At 45.5% G+C, this 27,498-nt stretch overlaps 1 protein-coding gene across 1 annotated transcript; it reads right to left on the bottom strand.

Annotated features, from left to right (window-relative positions):
- Positions 1-205: 205 nt before the first annotated feature.
- NGF (nerve growth factor) lies at positions 206-7,565 on the bottom strand. The gene is made up of 2 exons (XM_028101873.2): positions 7,467-7,565; positions 206-943 (listed from the first exon to the last, which is right to left on the bottom strand). Exon 2 carries the CDS (start codon positions 929-931, stop codon positions 206-208), a length of 726 nt encoding a protein of 241 aa, XP_027957674.2. The 5' UTR covers positions 932-943; positions 7,467-7,565.
- Positions 7,566-27,498: the final 19,933 nt, after the last annotated feature.

Genomic DNA, 27,498 nt, shown 5'->3' with positions numbered 1-27,498 from the left:
CAGAGGGTCACACTGGGGAAAATGACTGGAGTGCTGGCACATGGGATGCTTCCAAAAATTTAATAAATAATGATTTTTTAAAACTGTATAAACTATAAATTACCATGCAGTCCTTATAATTTAAAATAATTTACAGGTTGAGGTAGGGAGGGGCCCAGGAGGGTGTGGAGGGGGAGCTCGGGGAGGGTGGGGGCTGTCCTGCAGGTCAGGCTCTTCTCCCAGCCTTCCTGCTGAGCACGCACACGCAGGCTGTGTCGATCCGGATAAACCGCCAGGCAGCCTGCTTGCCGTCCATGGTCAGTGCCTTGACGAAGGTGTGGGTCGTGGTACAATATGAGTTCCAGTGCTTGGAGTCAATGCCCCTGCACCCGCTGTCCACGGGCGTGGGGTCCCGGCACTTGGTCTCAAAAAAGTACTGTTTGAACACACTGTTGTTAATGTTCACCTCTCCCAACACCATCACCTCCTTGCCCTTGATGTCCGTGGCGGTGGTCTTGTCCCCCACCCACACACTGACGCTGTCGCACACCGAGAACTCCCCCCGGTGGAAGACAGGGTGGGACGATGACCGCTTGCTCCTGTGAGTCCTGTTCACGGAGGTGGCACCGCCGGCCTCCACGTCCAGATCCTGAGTATCTGCCGCCACAGGTGGGGGGTGCGTGCTGAAGAGCACGCGGGGTGAGCGCAGTCGCCGCTTTTTAAAGAGTTTGGGGTCCACAGTGATGTTGCAGGTCTGCCCTGCCACCCTTGCAGCTATTGCCCCTGCTGGGGCGCTGCGGGCTCTGCGGAGGGCTGTGTCAAGGGAATGCTGAAGCTTAGTCCAGTGGGCTTGGGGGATGGCGTGTCCTGCTGGGACATGGCTCTCGGGATGGGGTTCTGCCTGGATGCCGATCAAAAGAGCTGTGATCAGAGTGTAGAACAACATGGACATTACGCTATGCACCTGGAAGGAAACAGAAACGGGGATTAGTCCACGGGGCGCTAAGTTCTGTACAAAGGCAGTTTCTGGGTCTTAACCTCCCGAGAGGATCACAAGGAGGTTTATTTCACCTGGGAGTCTAAGGGCAAGGTGACCCTGGAATTTACCGTTCAAACCGAGAGACTTTTGAGAGCTAAAGGGGCTGCTGGCCACAATGACATAGGACAATAGGCGTAAACAGGGCTGGCTCAGATGACCTGGAGGTATGGTCACGCCATTCACGGGGTGGGCTTTTTCAGGAAGGGACAAAGCCCCTGAAATTCCGCCCTCTGGCACCATGTGAATTTGGCAGCACCATATACAGCATCCTTTGAGTCCTTGAGGCTGCTGTGGGTGGACAGTATGTGTCTGAAATATGTCCTTAGCACTGTGTCAAGCCCAACGGCTTGATTCCCCTGGGAAGGCAGTGGGAAGGGTTGCCGGGGATTTGTCTTGAAGCCTCAGCCCTGAATACACCCTCTTCAGACAGCAGCACTGGGTCGGCTCTGAGATCTGGTGACTTGGAACCCTTGTTACAAACCCATGAAGCATCATGTTTGGCAAAAAAGTATATAGCTCTGGGACCGGCATTGCCAGCCTATTCAGCCACCAGCCAGCACTGAGAAATATCGACGCTGATAACAGCTCCTTGTTGTGTGACATTTTAAAACGTCTCAAGTGCATTCATTTCTAATTTCTCATTAGTCTGTGACTTAGGTTAGGATTTATAATCTTTCTTTCATATACAAGGAAAGTGATCCACAGAAAATTAACCAAGAGGCCTAAAGTCATCAGCACAACTAGGAACAGAACCCAAAGCTGACCCCTTACTAAGCCAGTCTACCCTTCCTTCCTTCCCCCTCACTTTGTCTTTCATTCTTTTTTTCTTTAAGATTTTATTTATTCATTTGAGAGAGAGAGAGAGAGAGAGAGAGAGAGAGAGAGCAGGGGCAGAGGGAGAAGCAGACTCCCTGCTGAGCAGAGAGCCCGATGCGGGACTCGATCTCTGGACTTCGGGATCATGACCCGGGGGGAAGGCAGATGCCCAACTGACTGAGCCACCAGGTGCCCTTGTCTTCCATTCTTAAACATGCCTTTTCTTTTTATTATTTACTCCTATGTGAGTATAGAGCAAAAGGCAGAAATCATCTGTCCCCGTGAGGCAGTATAAGCCCCTTTGGAGCATGGGCCAGATGGGGCTCCACACCGTACCAGAGTTGCCCACCAGTGACCACCCCTAGGGCAGCTAACTGTGGATGGATATCAAATGTCACCTCCTCTGTGAAGCCTCCCTAAATCTTGGTAGGGTTAGAGGCATCCCCTAGAGAGGGTGCTCTAACTTTCTATTCCATTCTTTCCCCCTTTTTCTTCCCCTTCCCACGGGTCATTCTGCATTGGATCTGGGGTTAGAAAACTTTGTTTGGATTCCCGGCTCGGCTACTTGATAGCAGAGGAAAATCACTTAATCTTTCTGAGCCTTAGTCTCCTCATTGGTAAAATTGTAACCACTATTTCACAGGGTTGTTGCGAGGATTGAAAGGTATGCACACATCTACTTAATTCTGAGTCATTCCAATGTCCTGTGTTGACCATGACGGACTTTGTCTTCTTTGGTCACACTGCTGCTTGTTTGCTCTCTGAGCCTACTCCATTCACACCTTTTCATAGCACACTCATTGCCTCAACTGGGCTTCTTTTCAAGCCTGATGATTTGAGCCTGTCTCCCCACTGGCTCCAAGGTCCTGGAGCGCAGAGCCGTGTCTCATCCACCTGCCCTAGTCGCTCCATCCTCGGTGTGCACCTCTCTTGTCTTCCGTGGCGGCTTGTGCATAACCTTACCACCTTTCCTAGTGCGGTGGATAATTGAGTACCTTGAGAGCACTTTAGAAGCTGTGCCGTTTGGAGTTAGATATTTCCGGGGCCATGTGCAGTGCTGGCACACATTAAGTCCTCAAAAATATAAGGAGAATGAATGAAGCAGTGAATGGGGATGGCGCGAGAAGCTCACTACCTGCCTTCTTTTCATTGTGGTACATGCTTTCTTTTGGATTTTGTGGATGATATGGCTGCATGCTGCGTTCCTAATCTGTTTCAAAATGATGCATTCTTCTCTTCAATACTGTGCTTTTTTTTTTTTTTCCCCCCCACTGGAAACAGGCAGCTCTTTGGTGAGATACCAAGAATAAAACCACCAAATTCTTTTCTCTTGGGTTACTTTGAAAAACATTGGTGTTTACTCCAGTCCTCCAGCTGGCCATGCAGAGGAGGTGGTGGTACATCTGGGCTTTTGACCACCGCTGGTTCTGCTGGCTAATGGTGTGGCAGATAATTGTCCAGCCAACTGCTACAGAATCGATCATTTGGTTGGTTGGCAGCTAAGTCAAGCCCCTTGGTTTGCTCTTTTTCTTTCTTCTCAATACACGGTATCTCTCATCAGATAGAAGAAGAGAGAAGACATGAAACTGAAAATTCATCTGTTTATATCCAAATTAGTAACACTTAGAATTTGGATGGGGAAATGGAAAAAGGAAACCACTAAAATTTAGGGTTTTTTTTGGTAATAAGGGACAACCTGCTCCCTATTTCCCATGACCAGAGAGAGGTTCCCACCTCCTCCTCCAGTCTCCCCTTTGGTAAGCTCATCCTCTTCTAAGGAGTCAGCCGAGACTTCTGTGGGATTGATGCCCATACGGGGATCTCTAGCCCAACTGCTCTTTTGAAAGCAACTCTCCACGGATATTGACATTTTAAACGCAAGGCATCCCAAGCAAAAGTCTCCACACTCCTACTCCTCGGTTGATCACTCACTGCCCTCCCTGTATTCAACAACAGCAGTCCCATTTTGGACCGCTTGACAGCTTATGACATAGTTCCCCAGCTGCTATCACTTGTGAACATCTCCCTGCACCCCACCCTCCTAAATGTGTTTCTCCAACATTTTCCTTCACTCTGGTAGTGGAACCACCATCGCTCTGTTCACCAGCTCCAAACCTCAGATCAGCGCTGGCCTCTGCTCTTTCCTCCTGGTCCTCCCCACCTCAGCCTTTTGCGTTTTGTTCCCCAGTAGCATCTCTTGAAATTGAACTTTCTATTCTCACCTCCTGTTCCTAGTTCACGTCACAGAACCGTCTCCCAACTGATGTTCTGGACCCTTATCTCTCTTCTTCCAGTGCCTACTGTCCCTAGCCACCCCATTTAACCTCTTGAAGCACTGCTCTGATCATATCACCCGCCCAGAGGGTCCAGTGGTGAGCAGTTGTCCTTGGTTCAGACTCTTCTACGCCAGGCATACTCTCCCTTGCCCTCCGTGTGCCTTTTCTGCTCTCCGCCTCTGTTGGTTGGATTCCTTCCCATCACCTTTTAACATCCAACTTAAATACCACCTCCACTGGGTGCGGCGGGGGGGGGACCTTTTTCTATTTCTGCAGAGACTCTCTCCCTTCTCCACCTCTGTAAAGCATTTCCTTAATGTTGTCCTAGGGCGGTTGTGTTCTCGTCTTCTCCCACCTCCAGGCAAACTCCCTGGAGGCAGAAAAGCATCCAGTTCATCTTCGTTGTGTCCAGGTGACCTACTGTTCACGGGTGGCTCCGGCTGTAAGAATCAGTGAGTGTGCGGACGAGTCCCTTGCTTCTGTGCTCCTTCACTTCTCCATGTGACTGCTGATTCTTAAGGAATCTTCCAGCTCGGACATGCTTCCAGCTTAAGCAGCTATGCAGGCTGCTGCTCTGCCTGGCACTCTGCAGGTTCTACTGAATTGACCTCACAAAGTTCTTAACGTCAACTGTGACTTCTCGATTCGCTGTCAGGATGACGCATGGTAGCGGATGGCATTTCATCACAGTGGAGATTTGCATTAGGGACAGATTGCTTCATTAAGATTTTTGAAAATGCTGCAAATATATCTCTCATAAAAGTTTTTTTTTAACTGACTCACCCATAATAGCATGCCCCATAATCTTTTTTTAAAATTTTATTTATTTTTTTATGTTTAAAATATACTTCCTAGCTTTTTTTTTCAAGTGAGAATGTTGCCATGTCTGCCATTTTCTCATAATGCAGTGACAATAACAAATATTTTTATTTTTATTTATTCATTTTCATTAAGCTTTTTGTTGTAGTTCCAGTAAACATTGTTATATGAGTTTCAGGTGTATAATATGGTGGTTCAACAATTCTATACATTACTCAGTGCTCATCATGATTAAGTGTACTCTTTAATCCCCTTCAGCTATTTCTTTTTAAATTAAATAAGACTTTCTTTTAAAAAATCATCAATGGAGAAATAAAAGAAAAAACAAGTGTGATTTCTATTCTAGTGATATAATGAACAAAAGCAGTTTATAAGAGAATATTCTCTCCTTGGTTGACGTGAACCAGGGAGTGAGTTTTATTTATTTATTTTTAAGAACAACCTTTGAAGCCTTTCTCTTGAAGACATGGCAGTTCTCACTGAGGCTTCAATAAGCAGAGCCCTGTAACCTGAGTGATCAGCTGGGGATGATGCCGTTAGGGGCTTGCATGTTGGAAGGTGTTCTGTGTCACTGCTGAGTGTTCTGTATTTGTCCTGCTCCTACCCTGAGTGGAGAATAAATGATTAAGAGTGTGTGTGTGTGTGGGGGGGGGGTGCCTTTTATTCAGGGCTCCCCCACTTTTGTGCCCTGTCTTGGATCAGTGGTACATTCTGTGGGTTTCCAGTGGTTCCTATGCTCCAATCATGACAGAAATTTCCTGCAAATTTCTTCACGCGGACTCGGGCTGCACCTGATGAGGTGATAAAGCTGCTGGATGGAGCTAAGCAACTGGCCCACATCCCTGTGGCTCGGAGGGCTGACAGCACCTGGAGAACATGGCCGTGGAGGTTCGCTGTCCAGGGGAGTATGATGATTCCTCAGAGGGCTGGTGCTTAGAGCTTTAATGATTCTGGGCCCAGAGATCGGATCAGTGAGCCGGGGTCACTAGTGTTAGTGAGGCCAAGTTCCTGTGGCTGAGGAAATCCAGCCTCCTCCTCCATCCTACTCGCCAGCCACGTTATGAGAGTGGGTCAAGGGTCATTTTCGATGTACACTTGGCCTCGCTCTAAATGTAAACATGCTGCTGTCTTCAGTTGTAAAGACTGGGACACCCCCAGTTCTCAGGACCTGTGTGGAGTGTGAGAGGCATTCTGTGGCTCCTCAGCTCCCCAGGGAGGTACCCCTGAGGCTGCAACAGAGAACAGCATTGCCAGGATAGAACCCAGGGAGTGCCTCTGCTGGCATCTCCCGGGGGAAGCTTGGACTGGAAGGGACAGCAGAGATGATCAAGTCCAGAGGTTCAGAGCATCAGAATCACCTGGAGGGTCTGCTAAACTGCAGACTGCTGGGCGCCCAAGAATCTACGTTTCTCACAAGCTCCCAGGTGATACTGATGCTGCTGGGCAGGGACTGCATTTTGAGAACCAGCGATCTAGTCCAATCCTTGAACTAGACAGAGGAGAGACACAGGTGTCAGGGAGTCTGAGTGACCTACGGTTCTGCAGCTAGTGAGTGGCAGGCTCTGCCTGTGGGGCGCTTGGCGTCACTCAGCCTCAGTACCTTCCAGAGGAGAGAGCTCCAAGGCCCCACTCACTGGAACCCATGGCTACACTTACTCAGTCACCAACATCAAAACGAGAATTCCATTTAACAGATTGTAAGTTTCATCTTCCTCATGCCACAAATCTGGACACCGGGGAATACCTGGGTATTCAATTGTTTTCATATTTGGTTTGTCAGGTTTCTGGGCATCAGGTAGATTTGGTCCAAAAGCACTTAAAATGCCCATGATAGAAATACACAGCCAGAAAGTACTAGCGGGTACAGGCACCTATGGCTTTATTGGGAACGGGATCTACTGGTCTGCAGTCTTAGACACACATCTTAAAATGAATGAGGGGAGATCACAATTATCACCTTTATCCTTTATTGGGCATAAGTACCTCATTAACCATCACAACAAACCTGGGAGGAGGCCTTATTATTCCCATTGTACAGAGGAGAAAACAGAGAGGTAGTAAGAGTAAATACCCTGATGTGGGCACACACCCAGTGGCAGTGGAACTCAGTGCTGGCCTCTGTCCCCAGATCTGGAGCTCTCCCCACCTTCTACCCCATGGCCAAGTGCATGAGAGTGATCAAGGACATTTTATCTCACGAGGTTGCCTGCTCAGACTGATCAGGAGCTGTGTGGAGGGTCTGACTGATGCTCTCTGTCTGTCTATTGGAGGCTCTGTGTTCTGTTACTTCAGAGGTGGGCAGCTCAGACTCTTTACATGTCCCTGGAAGCTGTGGGGCCAGCTGAAAGCATGGCAGAATTCTTTCCCGGTCGGACTAGGGAGGGCCACATGTGCTGGATCACTAGGACCCACACCAGGCCCCTGCTGATTAGCAGTTAGATGTGACTCCCCTTATTCAGCTTGGGGCTTATTTCCAGCTGTCTTGGATGCTCCAGAGCCAGGAGCCTTGGTGAGGCAGAAGCCCCTCAGGTGCTTACCTCGGTGTGGCCAGGACAGAAAGCTGCTCCCTTGGAAAAGCCGTTATTGGGCCCGGACGCTGAGCTGAGCTTGGGTCCAGCATGCCATCCAGCCCCCTGGACTGCAGCACAACCACAGGCCAGGACTCTGTGGGATGAGAGAGCTGGCATTAGATGAGTACTTCACCATATTCTCTAGCAGATGGATAGCTATGCCCTAGGCAGGAGGGGAGGGATGTGCCAATAGGACAAACCCTATTTCCCAAGTTCTGGAACTTTACCGGCATCTGCATCCAGGAAGGACCTAGAGTCTAGCTGCTGAAATTGCCAGGGGCTGACCTTGCATAGACCTATGGTGCTACCTGCCTCCCATTCTTGTGCCAAAGCACTTGGTTTCTGCCTGGATGCAGGCCATGGGTCCCAACAAGTTGCTTCCAGTCCCACCCAGAGTCCTGCTCCAGCAGACTCCTAACCCAGCACTGAAATGGAAATTATTCTGTACATTACACACATGCAGATGTAGTAGACCCAACTTGGGACAGCCTAACTTAAGATAAATTATATGGAAGAAAAAGTCCTGACAATTGAGAACAAGTTGGTACTTTGATAAAAATCCAGATGAGTTATGGTGGCAAATATGACAACCTGACCACTTGATAGATGATAACAGAAAACTCTTATAGAATTGGGTTGTGACTCTCAGAGAACCATGCCAAAAGTCAAATTTTATCAATCAGAAGATATATGGATGATACAATGAGAAAAAAAAAGTAGGTTGTATTTTTAGGTTTGTAAAAAATAGGTTGTAAGTTTAGGTTGTAGTTCCTAGAAGCAATGGAAGTTTTCAATTCTCCTCTCACTTCTATAAACCTTGTATATGTAAGTACTTCCTTCATTCATTCAACAATATTTCCTGAGCCCCTGCTATTTGTTAGGCACTGACCTGGGTGCTGGGGACGCAGCAGTGAATAAGACAGACAGGGTCTCTTCTCTTATGGAGCTTACAGTCTTATATAAATAAACAATATATCTCCTGAATCTTTACATGTCATGAAGGAAATGCACAAGGTATGATGATAGAGGGGGACTGCGGGGTGTAGCGAGGGGATCCTGTGGACAGGTCGCTCAGTGAAGAGTTCTTGGAGGAAGTGGTCTTCAGGTGGAGATCTGAAGGATGAAAAGGAATGGGGGAGAGAACTTTCCAGGCAAGAGGAACAGCAAGTGCAAAGGCCCTGAGGTAAAAACAAGTCAAAATTGCTGAACATGTAGGGAGGTGAAATGGGGAGGTAAAAGGAACCAGGTCTGCAAGGACATAGTTGGAGCTATGGTTTTATCCTAAGGGTAACGGGAAGGGAGTAGAGGGCTTTAAGCAGGAGAATGACATTTTTAATGAATGAATCAATGAACGATTATGTCTACTGTAGAACTTGTGAAGGACTGAGTACCCCCCCAAAAAAGTTCTAGATGACGTCTGTATCCTTCCTGTTTATATTCTCTCTCCAATTCCCAAAACCCCTGTCCCTATCATGTTTTTTCCAGTGTGGACTCCCACCACTTCATCTTCCTTCAACCCTCTCTCATCTTGTGCTACGGAAGCAAAGGTCAATGAAGCCACCAAGTCCCTAATTACATAGAGAAGGTAGTGGACAGGGAGGTTGAAAGAGCATCTGGAGTGTTTTTCCTGTTGCTAGAAATCATAAAATTAAGGACTGGGATGTTTCCGTTCCTCTTCCTTACCCACTCTGCTCAAAATATCCTTTTGCCTCAGAAGTACGAGAAAAACCTTCCAATAATCAATTGGGGTTCAAGTCTAGAGATGGAAATTTACCTAAACACCCTTTAAAAATGTTAGATTCTGTGGCAAAGTACACTGCCATGCTCTCTCAGAGTTGGGTTTAGCACTGGAGAGGGAGAATGGCATGTCCCCAGGTAATAGGTGGGCATTGTGGGGCCTGGTTCCATCACTCCTAGGAAAGAAGGTCTAGATCCAGTCCACAAATTTTTCATCTGGGCATTTGGCCAAGACTGACTGACCATTAGACTGGAACCCACAGAGCTGCATCCTGGTCCAATTCACTCTGATTCTTGGATAAACGACTCACTATCTTTAAGCATCTCTGAGCTTCCTCCTCCACAGGACAAGGAACTGCTATGATGATAGCTAAGGTTTCCAGCCCTGATCATCTGGGATGCTATGAGGTCAATTAATATTTTCCAGTCTGTATCCCTACTGGATTCTTAAGTAATGTTACTCCCACCCAAACACGAGAATTATTTTTTTTTCATTAATTAAACAGTAAAACTTGCAGGCCTTGTGCCAACCACTACATTAGGTGCTAAGGACACAAAGAAGAATATAACATAATACTTAACTTCCAAGAGAAAATAATCTAGAGGTGAGGAAAGGCAAACACATGAACATGCATTTGAAGCACAGTGTGATAAGTATGATGTGTATTTGACACGATATGGAAACTAATCAAAGAAGGAACTAGTTTTATCTGTCCAGATTAACCAGAGACATAGGTTCATGGAGGATGTAACATCTGAGCAGGGTTCTTAAGGATGAATAGAAGTTCATCAGGGTAGAAAGGAAGGAAAGGCATCACAGATCCCCCAGAGTTCAAGAATTGACTAGAGATTCAACACAGCTCAAAGGGGGCTTGGTGAAAGGAACGGTGATGGGTCTTGTACAGCAGTAGGGGCTTATGAGCTTGCAGAGCTCACTGCAGTGGCCTGCCCACTGACTGTTATTTCCTGTGTGACATAAAAGGCCTCCACTTTGCCTCTATGGAACAACCAGGGAAGTAAGAGTGACTTTCTCTAGAAATATTCTGGATATTCTATTACAAGCCAGGATGGCCTCCAGTTTAGACGATAAGAAGGAGAGAGAAGGTCAATCTTAATTAAAAAATCCCACAACTTCTAGATAGAACTGTCTTCTTGGGGGTTTGCTCCAGACCTATCACAAAAAGTTCCCTGGCCCTATAGATGCTATCTGGGCCAAGGCACCTTGGTGCACCAGGGTCACTTGCCAATCTAGATGCCTGAGTGCTATCTTTGAGACTCTGTCTAGCATCTCCGATGCCCTTGACCTTCTCTTGTTCAGTGTAGGTATAGACAGTTTGCTGCTGGAGAGAACAATACTGAAACACTAAATGATTTCATAGATGCTGCTGTCATTGTGTTTAGTCTTAGGCTAGTGAAGGTTGGGGCTCTAAAATTAAGTCTGATTTAAATATTACCAATTTCTAATGCAAAGATATGAGGGACAAGCAACCCAAATGCCTATCTATTTTAAAACCCTGTCTGTTCTCATGAGGTAATCACTTAATCAGATGGCTCTCACCCTTTTACAAGTGCATGAAAATAAAGCCAAGCTCATCGCAGACCCATATTCTGTTCCTTCTTCCAGGGCATGATGGAATACTCTTGAAGTCTGGTGTACCTCTTCCAGACCAGGACAACTTTAGTCTGTCCAGGATCTCATGTTTAAGGCAGTGATTCTCAAAGTGTGGGCCTTAGTAGTATCAGCAATATCTTAGAACTTATTAGAAATGCAAATGCTTAGGCTCCACCATAGACCTAGCAATGCTGAGCGAGACTCTGTCATCTGTGTTTTAACAATCCCTCCAGTGATTATGTGCACACCTAAGCTTGAGAATCACTGCTTTAGAGGGTCTACTCTGGCTCTCCTCCATCTGCAGTCTCCCCATAGGGTGAGGGATCCAGGGCCAAGCGAGAGGGTCAACCAAGAGTCAGTCTACTACTGTGGACTGCCTGCTTGATTGGAACTTTCCATATTATAATCCATCTTATGTCTATACCTTGACCCCAGAACCCCAGACCAACCAGCGTCAAGTTAGCTAGAACTAGAGGTTCTTCGGAGGACACCTGAGGTTAAGCCTACTTGAATATCTCTCTGTTGTTGCCTACCTCAGTGTCCCCTTCACTTTCTTAAGGTCTCAATGAGATCTTTTGGTCAGTTTCAGCTAAGAAGCTTAGACAATGGCAAATAGTTGAAAATCCAACTTAGTATATAGTTTGAGGAAACTAAATCTCTGCTGGAGAGTTATCAGGGAATGATGGGCATCAGCTGTAGCAACTGCAACCTGCTAACTGTCGGTCAGCATCCTGCCAAGTCCTCCATGCTTGAACTTTGTGGAAGATTTCATCTACCTCCTAGCTTCCCCTTTCCACTGCCCTCCTCCCCCCAAATCCTCTACTGCAGTGGCTCTCTACCCTGGCTGATCACTGGAATCACCCAAGGAGCTTTACAAACTCCTGACACCTGTCCCCTCTCCAGAGATTATAGCTTAACTCTTCCGGAGTGCTGCCTGGGGATCAGCATTTTGTAAAGCTCCTGAGGTGATCCCAAGGAAAAAGCCAGGGCTGAGAACAACTGCTATACAGGAGGAAGAGGAAGCTTGACATTGGCTTTGATGAGCTAGCAATTAAGAGACATTATCAAGAAAGTAATATATCTCAGAAAATGTGAAGTGCAGACGTGGTCACATTTAGGCAACAAGAATACAGCTTCCAGACTCTCTACCCTCTGCCCCGCCAACTGTCTAGATATAACTGATGTTCGTGAATTGGAAGGTTTTCTTTTTACTCCTTGCATACCGCTTAAAATGTTGTTTGGTGGTTGGAGCTATGGGTAGCTTATTATTAAACCCAAGGATTATTTGCTGGCAATTTTAATACCAAAGATTTGGGGATGCTTGACCAAAAAGACCTCTTGGACCATTCCTCGCACGAGCTCGGAAGCAATGGCTAGTCCCAAGAACAGCCTAAGCCACATCAAAGATGCCCAAGCAGCTGGCGTGAACTGCAGCTTCTTTTCTCCCAGCTTCTGCCAGCCAGAGTTCTCTGTGCTGAGAAAACTCACTGGGGATGTTAGGCATTAAGAGCATGTAGTTGAGGGAATAATAATAGTAATAATAATAGTTGGTGCTCTTGCTGTGATTTTCATTGCTGTGACCTTTTCCCCTTGATTCTCTCCTTTCTCTGGTAGTTCTTACTTTGAGCCTGTATGCAAAAAAGAAATTTGAAGTCTTTTGTGTTGTAAGTCTGTTTTCCTAATTTTTAGCCTAATCAGAAATTTTCTAGTATGGAACACGACCATGAGGTTTGCTGACTAGGAGCTCTTTGTTTGTGGCGGGGGGTGGGGGTGGGGGTGGAATTCAATTTCGGCCATTTAGAGATGATTTGATGTGTTTTAACTATTTAGTGGTTTTGGCAAGTCCAATAGGAAAATAGCGCATCTGGCACCAAGGACTTAGGAAGACATTAAGGTTCAGCAAAACTGCTATTCTTTTTGACTGAAAGTTTCAATGCTAACAATTCTAAAGTGCCCCGCCACGTTTCTCTAAAAGATAAATGGTCCTCTGGCTCTTTGGGAGACTCTGAGGTAAATTACAAAACCCTCGCATTTCTCCAGAGAGTCAGGTAGCTTAAGGAAGAAACCACCAAGGTTGGCTGACCTTGAGCTTCAGAATCAAGGAGCATTTGCTACGAATGTGCGTGGTCTCTTGGTGTGTGTGGCTGGCCACCATCTGCATGGTATTTACCTGACTGGATTCATGAGCTGTGCAATGCCAACACCGCAGAGATGTTTTCAAAGCGTGGGTAATTAGAACACCAACGTGGTGGTGGGAGATAAGACATCTAAACACAGCAGCCTTCCAGTACAGAGCTGAGGGCAGCGCACTTTTGCAAGAATGTACTGCTAAATAACAGTCCTCGTACTAGAGCCCGTCAGCTTAGTAATACTAATGATATATCTATAATCTACATTTCAGTGCCAAAAACAATCCAATCATTTTTCAAACTTCTCTGCAACCCTAAAAAAACATCTTCTTGGTTCCAACTGGCTGATCCTTAAACCACAAGAAAAAGATCTATTTCAGCTCTGCTTTTGGCCTTTCCTTGCCTGCCATTCCCATACTTGGGACTAAGAGCAGACAGAAGTTTTGGGGAAAAAGGACTCTCAGGTTGGTTGGAGTCCAAGGTTGTTTTCGATAATACCAGCACCTAGCGAGGTTTCTAACCTGCTGCAGACCTCGGGTGACCACCTGGGAAGGAATGCATGAATGAAAACAAAACCTTGCCAGTGAATGTTAACTCGGATCCAAGTCCTTCCTTCTACTTGCTTTATAGGATTAAATGTCCTCAGCAACTCTTGAGCTAGCCTTTTCCTCTCAGTGTGTGGTATGTTTTCCAAGCAATAGGTCAAGCGATGTTACAGCACATAAGTGTATAATGCAATTCAGATGTAACTTCAGAAATAAAGGCAAGCTAAAGATCTATAGTTCTGAGACAAAACAAGAAAAATCCTGGCCTAACAGACCCACAGTGTTCCAGGGCTTTTAAAAAAGGCAGGCAGGTCATCTTTCAATTGGTGAGGGATTAAGGAACAGGCTATAGGACTTGAATGTAAGGATCCCAGTAAAACGTCACCCTCACTGGTTCGTGAGACACACTCGTCCGCGAGACACACTCACTTGTCCGTGAGACACCCACACTTGCCTGTGAGACACACTCACTCATCTGTGAGACACTCACACTTGTCTGTGAGACATCCACACTTGTTTGTGAGACACACTTGTCCATGAGACACACTCGTCCATGAGACTCCCACACTTGGCTGTGAGACACACTCGTCCGTGAGACAGCCACACTTATCTGTAAGATATACTCACTTGCCCGTGAGACACCCACATTTGCCTGTGAGACACACTCACTCGTCCATGAGATACTCACACTTGTCTGTGAGACATCCACACTTGTTTGTGAGACACACTTGTCCATGAGACACACTCATCCATGAGACACCCACACTTGTCCATGAGACACACTCGTCCATGAGACACCCACACTTGTCCGTGAGACACACTCGTCCGTGAGACACCCACACTTGCCCGTGAGATACACTCACTTGTCTGTGAGACACACTTGTCTGTGAGACATCCACACTTGTTTGTGAGACGCACTTGTCCATGAGACACCCACACTCGTCCGTGAGACACCCACACCTGTCCATGAGACACACTCACTTGTCCGTGAGACACCCACACATGTCCGTGAGATGCTCACACTTGTCTGTGAGATATCCACACTTGTTTGTGAGACACATAGTCCATGAGAAACCCACACTCGTCCGTGAGACACCCATACTTGCCTGTGAGACACACTTGACCGTGAGACACCCATACTTGTCTGTGAGACACACTCACTTGTCCCTGAGACACCCATACCTGTCCGTGACACACTCACTTGTCTGTGAGACACCCACACCTGTCTGTGAGACATACTCACTTGTCCGAGACACCCGTACCTGTCCTTGAGATACACTCGTCTGTGAGACACCCATACCTGTCTGTGAGACACACTCATCCATGAGTCAGGGCCGTTTCTGTGTGAGCAGCTGGACTTCAGTCTCTGCAAACACTGCCGTACCTCAACCACCCTGCATCCATGAAAACCTGGATCACAGTAGCCAGCACCAAACACATCACAAGGGGAAACTGAATCCCAAAGATGGGTTGGACACCTTCCCATACCACACCCCTCTGGAGTGACAGCTGCCACCGTGTCTCCAGCTCCACACTCTTTTGCACTGATGTTTCCTGGCTTGTCTGCTGACTTCACACCCAGAAAATCTGACTCAAGGCATGAAAGAGATAACTCAGCCCAGCTTTGCCCAGGCACGCAGCACATGCAAATCCCAGGTAACCCGAGGCTAAGATAAGAACTGGAAATGAAGAATTTATTTCCATGTGTGTGTCAGGGGGCTTTATGCTGTTTTAGCTACTTCCTGTGTACGGCTTTAACTATCCCAGTCCCAAATGGATTCCTACCACACAGTAACATATATCCCTGATGGGGGCTGTCAGAACATCACTGGGGTGGTTAATTATAATGAGGGGCTATTTGACGGGCATTTTGCAGCTTATTTGAAGGAGTTTCATCTAACTCTTTCATTATCTTAGGGAAAAGGTCAGGGGAGATGAAAATCTGCTGTCCCTTCGAAAGTCCCTTGATTCTCTAAGTATATTTCAGAACATTCCCAATCTTCTAGTGTTTCTTCTTTTAGGTTTTATTTGACCATGACATCATGAAGAAAAGAAAAACTCTGCACTTGGTGCAATTCAGTCCAGAGCTAACAAGAGACTCACAGCAGGCATCTGTCTCTGGGGACCCAGAACACTGTGGGTAATTAGAAATTCCAAAGATAAGGGCAGTCAGTTTCACCCACTCCATCACCACACATGTGCGCACACACACACACACACACACACAACCAGCCATGCATCCTGCTGTTTCTAAAGAGGTAAATTTAGATGTTTAAGATCTGAAGAACTATAAACTAATTTATTTTAGAATCTCAGTTGTGATTTTACATAATGATAGACTTCAAGAGCTATAAAGAAAGGGCCACCAGTGATTCTGCAGTCCAGGTGCTTCCCTTGACAAACATGCCACCTGACACCCTGAGGCCTGGGGTTGGTCGCATTTCAGCCCTACCCCTTATCAGCTGTGTGACCTTTAGCAAGTACCTTAACCTCTCTGTACCTCTGGGGTTGGTCGCATTTCAGCCCTACCCCTTATCAGCTGTGTGACCTTTAGCAAGTACCTTAACCTCTTTGTACCTCAGTGTCTCCCCTCAAAAATCACAATAATTCTATTTTCCATATTGGGTTATTGAGAGGATTAGATAGATGAGCATTTAGTCCAGGGCCTGGCGCCTAGTTGGTGCTACATAAATATCAGCTATTCTAATGACTCTCATTAAAGATATCCAGCTAGAATCAAGTAGTGAATTACTAACAGGCTGGGTACAGAACTGAAAGTGATGCCTTGTGTCCATCTCATGTCCCAGTCCGGCTGTCTCTGGCAGGAAGGATCCTGCTGTTTGTCCCAGTCTTGGCTGGAATGGCTGGCCATGCACATGCTCAGTGGCCCCGTCTGAGCAAGTGTAGAAAGCTCCATCTGCAGCTGCAAGATGATTATCTGCAATCATTTCCCAACAAAAATGCTGAGTAACGAACTGAAACATTTGTTTTTGGAATGATCCATTTTCTTCAGCCACGTGGCAGTCAGAAGGAGGAAGCTGCTCCATCTATGACTACAGTTTGGGGAGCACGAAGCTCTTTGGCCATCACGAAAACGTGCCAGGCCCCATAGAGTTGATAGCATCTTTGCTTAGGGTAATAGTTGCCTTACAGGGAAAGTGAATCACAAGGAGAATACAACATGGAGGTAGCCTCGTGGTTAAATTTATGCTCAGGTATCCAAGGGATTTGGGACAAATTTGGGCATCCGCTTGATTGTTTACTTCTTGAGGTCTTCGGTGTTTTTCTAACCACGGGCTGTCCCAGAGTAACCACTTAGTGAATGTTTATTGAACAGAATGGAAAATTCTTCCCATAGCTGCACCAGTTTATTCAAAGTAAATCATTATTTCCTATTATATTGGGAAATAGCAAGTGGTCCCAATTTATATTCCTGGATAACTGGGTAAGCCCCCCTTTCATTTTGGTGAAACTTCATTGAAGAAGGAGAATGCCCCATTGGTGGGCTGACAGGTGCACTCTGAGGAGCTAAGTGTCTTAACTCTCCGAGGACCCTCATCCCGCCTCCATTACCAGCGCTAAAAAGCACACACAGTTGTTGTGCCGAGCAAACTCCTTATTTCCAGATCGCTCATTTCTCTTGTCCAGAATTTATTTGGGGAAAACTATGCTCCAACCCAGCCACTGGTTCTGTTGTGCAATCTAGTGGGCTGGCAATCACCTCATTGTTTAGTTACAACCCAGGAAAAGATGAAAAAAAGGGAAAAAACCAGAGCACACACATACAGAATGAGGGTGGAGGCTGTGTGATGATAATGAAAACCATTTGTTAGTACTTCACTCCTTTCTCTGTGATTCTGCTGGGTTCCTGGAGCCAGGCCTCTATGCAGGGAGCTGCACCTCTTAGGCCTTCTGGGGACTCGTCCACCATGAGTCCCCATGGCGGACATCTAGTTCAGTCTAGTCTAGAGTGTCGCCCTTTGTCCTCAGGAAGGAGGGCACTTGACTGGCTGTCCCAGCTCCTTCTGGGCCCCAGCCACTAGGCCTGGCTCCAGCTTTCACCTCTGTCCCAGGGTGCCTCCCCAGCCTGTGGAATTGTGCATTAACCTAGGCTGTTTTTAAACTCTGCCTGAGCCAGACTGTGGTCTGCTCTGTACAAGAAGGGCTCTCCTCTGTGCCTACACTGTGTCCACCTGCAGTCCCAGCTTTCTATTTAACTGCTTCAACTTTTCCTTCTCTCCACAGACCTCATCTCCATGTTCCCAAAATACAGATTCAAACTATTTTTTAGGGTAAAAAAGAAAATAAATAAAAATGTAAAAATAAAACAAATAAAAAATTTTCAACAAACAAACCCCTGCCCCCCCAAAGTCACAACCAGTAGAACAGTGCGTATCTATCTGCCTCAGCATGTCTGTTTTGCTTGTGTCGTCCCCGAGAGAGGCATCATCTCGAAAGGCTCGGGCTGCAGTTACCGGCTTGGACCTATGCACTTGGGCCCGTTAAGTCATACTGCCTCATTGCCCACTGCTCTCTGCCCACTTCTCAAACCTGTCACAGCATTTGTCCCAGTCATGTCTCTTATTCAGACCCATGGAGCAGGGCAGCATTCCCTCCAACCCACTCTGCTACCACCACCACCATGACCACCGCCTCCTCCATCACCATGACCACCACCACCACTACCAAAGGCTTAAAGGACTTTCTGGAGTCAGGGAAGTCTGGCCAGTACTCCCCAAAACCTCCCCTTAGGCTGTCAATATAATCAGCAGAACCAGAAGAGAGCCACGCCTGGCGGTCATCTGTTCTCTTCAGAGCAGTCAAATGAATTGTTTAGGTCCATATAACTTCCAGTGGAGTGGTGAATAGAGCCGGGTCTAGAAATCAATATTCCTGTTTTCCTGTCTATTCCATGATACATTTCCCAGCACCTGTTTTGGAAGCTCTTTCCCTCCCCACCCTTCTTTCTCCTGAGATTTTGTTGTTTGTCTTATTGTTGCTATTATCTTTGTATGGCCAATAATGTAGACGACAGCATTATTCAGTTTCGACCTTGATAAAATCACCTCAAAAGAGGAATAGCTATGATGGTCCCAAGGACACTGCATATAGACACGCACAAATTCACAAAGGTAAATAAGGAATTATGTACCTTGGTCCTCCAAAATGAGGCAGGTTCTTCCATTTGCCTAATGCATTGTACTAAGGATAAGTGTATAATTTTTGCCAGTATCTTTCAGGATTTCTATTTCTTCACATCTGAAGACAAGTGGACTTTGTGTTTAGGCCCCTGCAGGGACAGAAAGCTCTCCCTGACCCCTCCCATCAACTTCCAGAAGGAGGTACTCCTCTGACTAGTCCGATTCCATAGCAGTGATTGGCTCCCACTTGTAAGAGGGGAGTCCCCTAAGAGCCCAAGTATGGCTCTCTCCCCATCTTCTGTGCCAGCAGGAGAAGGGGCCCGCCAAGCTGTCCCAGGAGGAGGCTTGGCCAACTCCCTGGCATGCTTTTTCCTCAGCCACAAGGGTGAGTACACCAACATTGGAAATTTGAGTTTGGGCTTGGGGCCGGGGGAGAAAAGGCAGGGGTGGCATAGAAATACCCCCAAGACTCCCCTTAGGCCTCTCCCTTAGGCTGTCTGAGAGGTGTTGATAAAGACAGAATGACCTCTATGTTAGGTGTAAAATTAAATGTAATGTAATATGATGTATTAAAATAAGTACTTCACTCGCATGAACTGTGGGTTAGAAGTGAATACAGCTACTACCACTAATGATATGCAACATTTATTGTGTATTATGTGCAAGACACTCTACTGAGGGTTTTCCATATGTTATCTTTTAAAATACTTATTAGAAATCTCTCGGATCAGTATTATCCCCATTTTACAGATAAGGTAACTTCAACTCAGCATGAGGTGGAAAAGCACAAGGTGACACTGCTCGGTGGATGGTGTGATGCACAAGAGCCCAGGCATCTTGCTCCGTGGCACCCTCCTCCACACCAACTCTGGATTGCTCACAAATCTGACCATTCATAGGAGTGAGAGCTTTGCCCTCTGGGTTTTATATTGAGTGTAGCTATTCCATTACTTCTCACGTATTTTTTATTCCCAAATTTACCTACCTGCTTTTAAAAATCTAGTGCTGACATCTATAATTTTCTAATTATAAAATACGTAAACTTCTCCACTTGTCTGTCAGGAGACTCTCCTTGTTTACAACCTTGAGGGAACCCATAGACCATACTCCCTCCTTGCTGAAATACTCTAACCACCAAGAAATGGACTCCAGAAAGACCCACTATTCTGACAGAAATGTAGGCACAGGGGCACCTGCGTGGCGCAGTCGGTTAAACATCCAACACTTGGTTCCAGCTCAGGTCATGATCTCAGGGTCGTGAGACTGTGTCCCCCGTCAGGCTCTGCGCTGAGTGTGGAGTCTGCTCCAGATTCTCTCTCTCTCTCCCTCTGCCCCTACCCCCACTCTCTCTCGCTCTCTCAAAATAAGATAAATCTTTAAAAAAAGAAATGGAGGCACAGAAGCTGGATGCTTAGAATGTGCAATTGTTTCTTCCTGAGTAATTTATAGACATTAGAATGTTGCTATTCCACTTACTTTCATACATTTTCTGGATACAATTTACTCTTAATTGTGAGACCATGAACAAAAGCCACAGGCAAGACAGGAACTACTCACTATGGGCTGGGATGTGATTCTCTGCTGGTTGGCTCTTTAGGTGTGAAGACCAAGCCAGAGGCTGATGGAGCCAAGTGGAGTCTGTTAATATTTCCATTCATGGACATGCAATAGAAAACCATCTCATACATTTACAGGAAAACATCGAATATAATATCATTGTTGAGCTTAATCAGAACCAGAGTAAAATTCCAGTCACTAAGAATAGAAACTTACCCTAATGATTTCATTTTTAGTCCAAAATATACAGTGTTTTCTCTGCCTGCTCTGTTTGTCACTTTCTAAAACAAGAAATTACCAAGCTATGACTTTGGTTTGAGGGATGGGTAGAAAGTAATAAACACTGAACAGAAATGCAAGAGATCGAATATCAAGGGTCCTTGGTGGATGAGCATTCAGAAGTGGATTCAGTCTGTGAATTGTTGACTTTATTTCCCAGAACTGTGTGAATTAATCAATCAGGGTTCAATTGTCCAGGCTTCATGCTCTCAGCAGTAGGATTTCATACAACAGAAGTCAATCAAAAGACAAAGAAGAGGAGTTGAGTTACCACCAGTGTTTTTTGATTTTTTTTTTTTTTTTTTTTTTTAGGCAGACATGGTTGTTTTCATTGTTAGCAGGTGAAATGTTTTTTTCCGAGACGAATGAGAAACTCCCATTGTGAAAAACAGAATACCTATGAGGAATCATGCTGCTATGTGTGCACCAGATCAGGGGTTCTCCTCTGAAGCTTTGGGATGAAAATCTGACAGTCTCTTTAGCCCACTGGCCCACAGCCTCCGGAGACCCTCTTCAAAAGTCGCAGGGTTTCTGTCTTCTTTTAACTTCTCAAGAATAGCGTGAGCAGGAAAGTGCAAATCACAGGAAGGCTCTTCACCAGTGAGCAATGGCTGTCACCTACAGGCTGACAGTGACATTTTGGCAGACACATCAGAAGGGCACACACTGGCCATGAATTAAGTGGCTTGGCCCAATCCCCACAGGGCACCATGGGGGATCTGAATAATGCTGGCACCGGGATGGGCCTGGCTCTGGTGCTGGACCTGCTGTTTCCAATTAGGGGCCAGTCTGGGGCCGAGCCCAGGTCAGGGACAGAGGGAGAAAACGCCTTTCTCATTTCCCATCAGCCGGGAGCCTGAGGAGTGTTTGTGGCATGAATAGATGAGTCCTGAACAGATGGTATCAGACCAACCAAACACCTGCAGGACAAACTAAGTGAGCTGGGATTCGCCCTACCCTTAGGAAACCTGATGTCATTATCGAGGGAAACTGAAGAAGCGGAGTGAGAAAGATGGAGCCACAGCTGACCTTTGAACAACGTGGGGGTTAAGGGCGCCAACCCCTCGTGCTGTTGAAGATCCACACAAAATTTCGACTCCTCCAGAACTTAACTACTGATAGCCTACTGTTGGTAAGCCAGAACCCTTACCAATAACATAAACAGTAGATTAACACATATCTTGTATATTACATGTATCACATACTGTACTCTTACAATAAAGTGAGCTAGAGAAAAGAGAACGTAGTTAAGAAAATCAGAGGGTGATGATGTAATGTATGGTGATTAACATAACAATAAAAAAAGTTTAAAAAAAAGAAAATCAGAGGGAAGAGAAAATACGTTTACAGTGCTGTATGGTGTTTATTGAGAAAAGTCCACGTATAAGTGGACCTGTGCAGTTCAAAGATCAACAGTATCATAAGAAGCAATCGAGAGAGGAGGGGAGTGGGCAAAGCAGAAGGAGGGTCAAGAGGGAGACCCACAGGGCAAAGGAGAGAGAGAGTAGCCTGGAGAGGAACCAGAGAGAGCAGGCAATGGAAGAAAGAGAGGGATTGACAGAACACGCTGAAGATGGCCTCAGTCTCAGCTGTAGTGAGATGGAAGGAATCCCTGCTCGAACTGCAAACAGACTCACACTCCTCAGCCTAGAGAAAAAGACCAAGAAACAGGTAATTGGAGCCATTTATAATTAGCAAGTCCCCCGCCCCCAAGAACCCAAATTTCACTGAACTGGCTTCTGGTAACCTTACAAGATAATCCTGACGATGTTTCAATCAACAGTCCATTAGAATGTGATTTTTGCTGGAAAAATTCCAAATTTGAGCCCAAACCCAATGATAACATAGCCTTGGCAGAATGACATAGTGATTTCATTCCATAGGTTAGGATAAGGCCACATCCCAGGGTACACAACATCTTCAACACAAAATCCTTCATCACAGAGCTGCCGTGCTCCAAGTGCCAGACTGGCCCTTAAAATAAATGAGGATTGAATGACCTCACCGTTATCAGATTCAGAGAAAATGACTTGGAAGAGAAATTGTGAGGGAAAAGGACAAAAGGACAATATCAGGGGAATTGGGGCTTCCCATTGATGCTTAGATCCAGCTGGAGTTGGTTATAGCGTAAACTTTGTTTAATCAAATCCTCTGTCATTAATAAAACCCCAAACCAAATCCAAACACAGATAAACGATGATGTACTTGGATTTCACATTGGCTTGCATCATTGCTTCCCCAGGTGCCATCTATAAATCTGGAATGCGGGCTGCTGGAGCTCGAGCTGCACAGAGACTGGCTTGGGGGTGTGCTTCCGCCATCCTGCTGGTGCCCTGCCATTTCCCCATTACCGGGCGCAGGAAGTCCGGGAACAGAGGGGACCCACAGCCCTCCCCTCCTCCGCACGGCAAGCATTAAAGGCAAACCAGGAAGGGAGGCATCTGGAAACCACTCCAGAACAAAAACGACTGGATGAATTGGAGACGTTACAAATTCAGGAAGGCTTTCGAGGGGAGGGAGAGAAGAGCTGCTCTCCATTGCTCCAGGAGACACAGTCAGGATGGATGGGCAGAACTGGAGGAGAAGCAGGTCCTGCCTCCACACGAGGATACTCCTGACATCCAGAGAAAGGGATGGGTGGCCCACCGAGCTAGAATCCCCTGTCATGAGCCATGTTCAAGTCAGGCTGAATGACTGTAAAGGCCTCTCCTTACGAAAGCTTTAAACCTGTGTGGATTCACCAAGCGATTCAAATGAATACAAGGAGGGAGGAAGGGAGGAGGAAGGAAACAAGGAGAGAGAATTGGTAACAATTTAATAGTGAGGGTGATTCTTCACATCGCTCCACCAGATGAGCACAAGAGATGGAGACCATTCTTCCATCATCATTAGCTCCCACTGACCTCTTGTTCTGTGAGCCTGTGTGTGAATTTACCGTTGGGCATTTGTATGTTTAAACAGGATGGCTTCTTCGCAAGCCAACTACCTCACCTGGCCCTCAACTAGAGAAAGAGTGATCTGTCCTTACACTGGAGGAAAACTAGCTGGTTGGACTTATTGGGGGCATTATGTTATTCTCCAATGTGGGGTCTTCCTTATTTTTTTTTAAAGATTTCATTAATTTATCTGAGAGAGAGAGAGCATGAGCAGGGGGAGAGGGAGAAGCAGACTCTGCGCTAAGCCGGGAGCCCGACCCAGGGCTCTATCCCAGGACTCTGAGATCATGACCTGAGCTGAAGGCAGTCACCCAACCAACTGAGCCACTCAGGCGCCTTCTTTAGGGGTTTTTGAAGGTCCATCTGGTGACACTTCACAGACCTCTTGCACGCTGACTTTAGAACACAACCCAGGCATGAGAGCAGCCAGGCTCAATGCTGAATGCTAGAGAAGGGTCCTGTTGGCAGGAAGGGCAGAGAGATGGCCTTGAACAGAAGGTGGGTGATGGGGAAGAGGCTTCAGGTGTACTGAAACAATTAGGGTAGACCCTGAGCCTCCTTCACACTCAGACAAGACCCCTTCAATATATACCTGAATTTCTCATCTGTCTTAGTTGAAGCTAGAAACATGTGTAACTGCTCCTTTAAAAAGCCCAGTCTTGTTATTATAATAAAACAATTTTAAATAGATGTACATATTAAAGACAGACATGGGAAAAACCACTAGAAGGAAATCCAGCACGTGTGAGCAGCGGTTAAGTTAGAGGGATTACGTGTGATTTTTATTTTTTATACTTTCCTATATTTTCTAAATATTTTGCAGTGAGCTGCTGATCGCTTTTATAATCAGAATGATGTATTGCAAAGTCTTGACAATATTATATTTAAAACTGTACAAATGTTCATAGATTTTACCTATGAATCCCACTTTGTAGACTTGATCCTAAGAAAGTGATCCTAAAAGGGAAAAAGCTATATTCGTGACTTTTTTTCCCTAAATGACTTAAAACTGCAAATCAGAAGCCAAGTGTTCTTCAATAATGGGGTAGTTCATTAGTTACATCGTGGAAAATCTTTTTCAAGAATTTCTCTGTAGTCATTAAATAGGAAAACTGTGAAGACAATAAGAACAGAGGGGGACGCTTGGGTATCCAGTGTGAAATGGGCAGTGGCAGGAGGGGTGTGCAGGTTAGAGAAGACGAAGCTTGAAATCACTGCAGCCAAGGGAAATCACATGTGGACAGACCAGGCCTGGAAGTAAATACATAAAATGAAAACAGTTGTATTGAGTGTTAGAACTTTGGGTGATCTCCTTCTCTTCTCCCCCATATTGCAAATGGTTTGTAATGTTGTTATAATGCCTTTATAATGAAAATAAACCATAAAAAGAAAAAAAAAACAACAAAAAAAATAAGTCCATAAACCTTTCCATATGTTCCTTCTGTAAATCCCTCAGGTGTCAGGTGATAGCAGACATGCTCCCATGTTGGTGTTGCCACCGCGGTGCCCAGTCTGAGCTTCTTCATTCTGTAGTGGTCCAGTCAGTGTTCCTAACTAAGGCCCCAGTCTCATTCTATGGCTTTGGGTAGGTGGGTGTCGGGAGCATGTTCAACCCTTGAGCAGCCTCTTTCCTTACTCAAGTTAGAGTTTTACCGCATTGAACAGAGAATAAGAAACACATGAATGGTTCCGATGTGTGTGGACACACTCCCTACATTTGGCAGTTCTTGGGCACGAATGCAAAGGGTTGAGGACTCAGATTCTCCTTCAGTTATTGTTGACTTAGGCGGTTCCATCCTCCGAGGCTCACATAAGTTTTGGATAAAGTGTCAGCTCCTGATTATCTGTTCTATGGGAGGAAAAAATTGGAAACAAACCACCTAGCTATTTGTTGTGCACATCATTTGGTTGTGTTCACCCTAGGCTTTGGGGAAAGAGGAGGAAGAGTGGGGGGGGGAGTGGCTGGAAGAGGAAAGGGGCTACTAACATTTAATACACGCCTGCTACTTGCTAGGTCTTACACTAGGGGCTTTCCGGTGGCTGCTCACTTACACTCATCAAACAGACAAGGGAACTGAGACTCTGAGAAGTCAGGTAACTTGTCCTAAGCCACACAGGCTAGAAAAAGGAATGATCTAGTTCCTGCTGAATTCAATGCTGAATGCTAGAGAAGGATCCTGTTGGCAGGGAGGGCAGAGAGATGGCCTTGAACAGAAGGAGCACTAGCTTCCATTCTCTGGGCACATACTAACAGATAATCCACAGATAAAAAAAAAAATCTAGAACTGACTTTAACCACCTGGGGTCCTTTTATCACCCATGGTTCTCAAGCAGGGATGGTTTTGACCCGACAACCCCACACCAGGGGCATTTGGCAACACATGGAGATATTTCTGTGTCATAACGGGGTGTGTGTGGGAGGTTGCTACCGGCATCTTGTAGGTAGAGACCATGAATGCTGCTACACATCCTATAGCGCACAAGACCACCTATCACAACAAAGAATCATCTGGGCCAAAATGTGTTGAGGTTGAGAAGCTGTGCTGTATCATAATAGAAGCCGATATAACTTATCCCAACTAAATTCACTTCCTACCTCACTTATGAAATCAAGTTTATGTGGTTCTGAACAATTCTGAAATACATAAAACATCTGAGGTGCTGTCTGTTGACTGATCATACAATTAGGAACCACTCAGCATATGTAAATCAAACAAATGTGCATAAAATCTAGATGACAATGCCAAGTTTAAATCTAAAATTTATGAAGGGAGTTTACAGTGAAATTGCCAGCAAGAAATTAACAACTCCCCAAGTGTTACCAATTGTGGCTAACCCTAATCTGTATTAAATTCTACGATGAATAGCTAAACATTCACTTGAGTCTCAGGATTCCCATATGTAAAATCAGAAACTTGGCTGTTTTCCGATTACAAGGTCAAATCACTAAATTTTAACACTTAAGATATGTCTATAAGCTTATAAGCAAAGAGTAGATTGCTTTAGCTTGCTGTGGCTTGCCTATTTGGAGGAGTAGCACACATTAATTTTGTTACTTCTATGGCATTAAGACAGTTTCTGGAAAACTAGAGCCATGAATTATTCAATATTCTTACGGTTCACCATAATTTTGTAGACATAGGGTTGTACAAATATTTGACAAAGACTCTTAGACACTCTGCAAAACTTAAAAGGACTAAGGGATCATCTAGTTTGTCTTTGTTGTTTGTTTTCATTTGGTTTAGTCTTTAATCAACTAACTAGTATTCATTGAATAGTAGGTCTACTGTGTCCAATTCCATGCTCAGTACCATAAATACTAGACAAGTATAAAGTATGAGCTTTGCCTTCAAATAATAAACAACATAGGGGAGGAGATAAAACCAGTGCACAGGAAATGTTTAGCGAGTAACTTGGGTTCTAAATTGTGTTGTATAGGCTGTCAGCAGCAATGAGGTTCAGAGAAGACTGTATCACAAGAAATTGTTGATATTTGTTCACATTTATCTTTCCCATTACATTGACAGCTACCAGAGCACAGGGACCTAGACACTTTCTTCTTTGTATTTGTTTCAGTGTCCAGACAGAGCTTGACCTGTAGAATCCATTAAATTAACATCCACTTAAGAAGCGAATGAATGATCTGAATAAGAAGTGGACCTTGATATCGGCCTTGAAGACACAGGAATGTCTAAACCAGTGTTTCCCACCTCCAGGATGTCCAAAGAGGTTTGGTCAAACAAGGGTTCCATGGTCAAATGCATTTCAGAATCGGGTTGGAAACAGCTTTCTTTATCAAAGTGTTCCATGTGCCAATATCCACTGGGAATCTCTGGAAGGATTCACTTATGTGAGGTCAAAGTTACTTGATCATGGAAACATACTTTTTGCTGAAGGTTTGGTAACATAAATTTGGATCAATATACCAAAAAATTCACTTTGAGAATAGTCTACACTATCCAAAGAAAATGGCTTCTCGAATTGACCAGTGCTTTGATAACCAATACGATGGAGCCTCAAAAATTAGGATCTGGAGATTTTCTAGAGAGAGGAAAAAGGAAGT

The sequence above is a fragment of the Eumetopias jubatus genome, unplaced genomic scaffold, assembly GCF_037043125.1.
Source record: "Eumetopias jubatus isolate StellerSeaLion01/CBP00866 unplaced genomic scaffold, mEumJub1_p1.0 scaffold_4, whole genome shotgun sequence".
Classification (NCBI taxonomy): domain Eukaryota; kingdom Metazoa; phylum Chordata; class Mammalia; order Carnivora; family Otariidae; genus Eumetopias; species Eumetopias jubatus.
Note: the sequence above shows the minus strand (reverse complement) of the source record. Positions and strands in the feature narration are given on the sequence as shown.

Excerpts from the sequence above, each read along its gene's own strand:
- NGF (XM_028101873.2), bottom strand. The coding sequence starts at position 931 with ATGTCCATGTTGTTCTACACTCTGATCACAGCTCTTTTGATCGGCATC.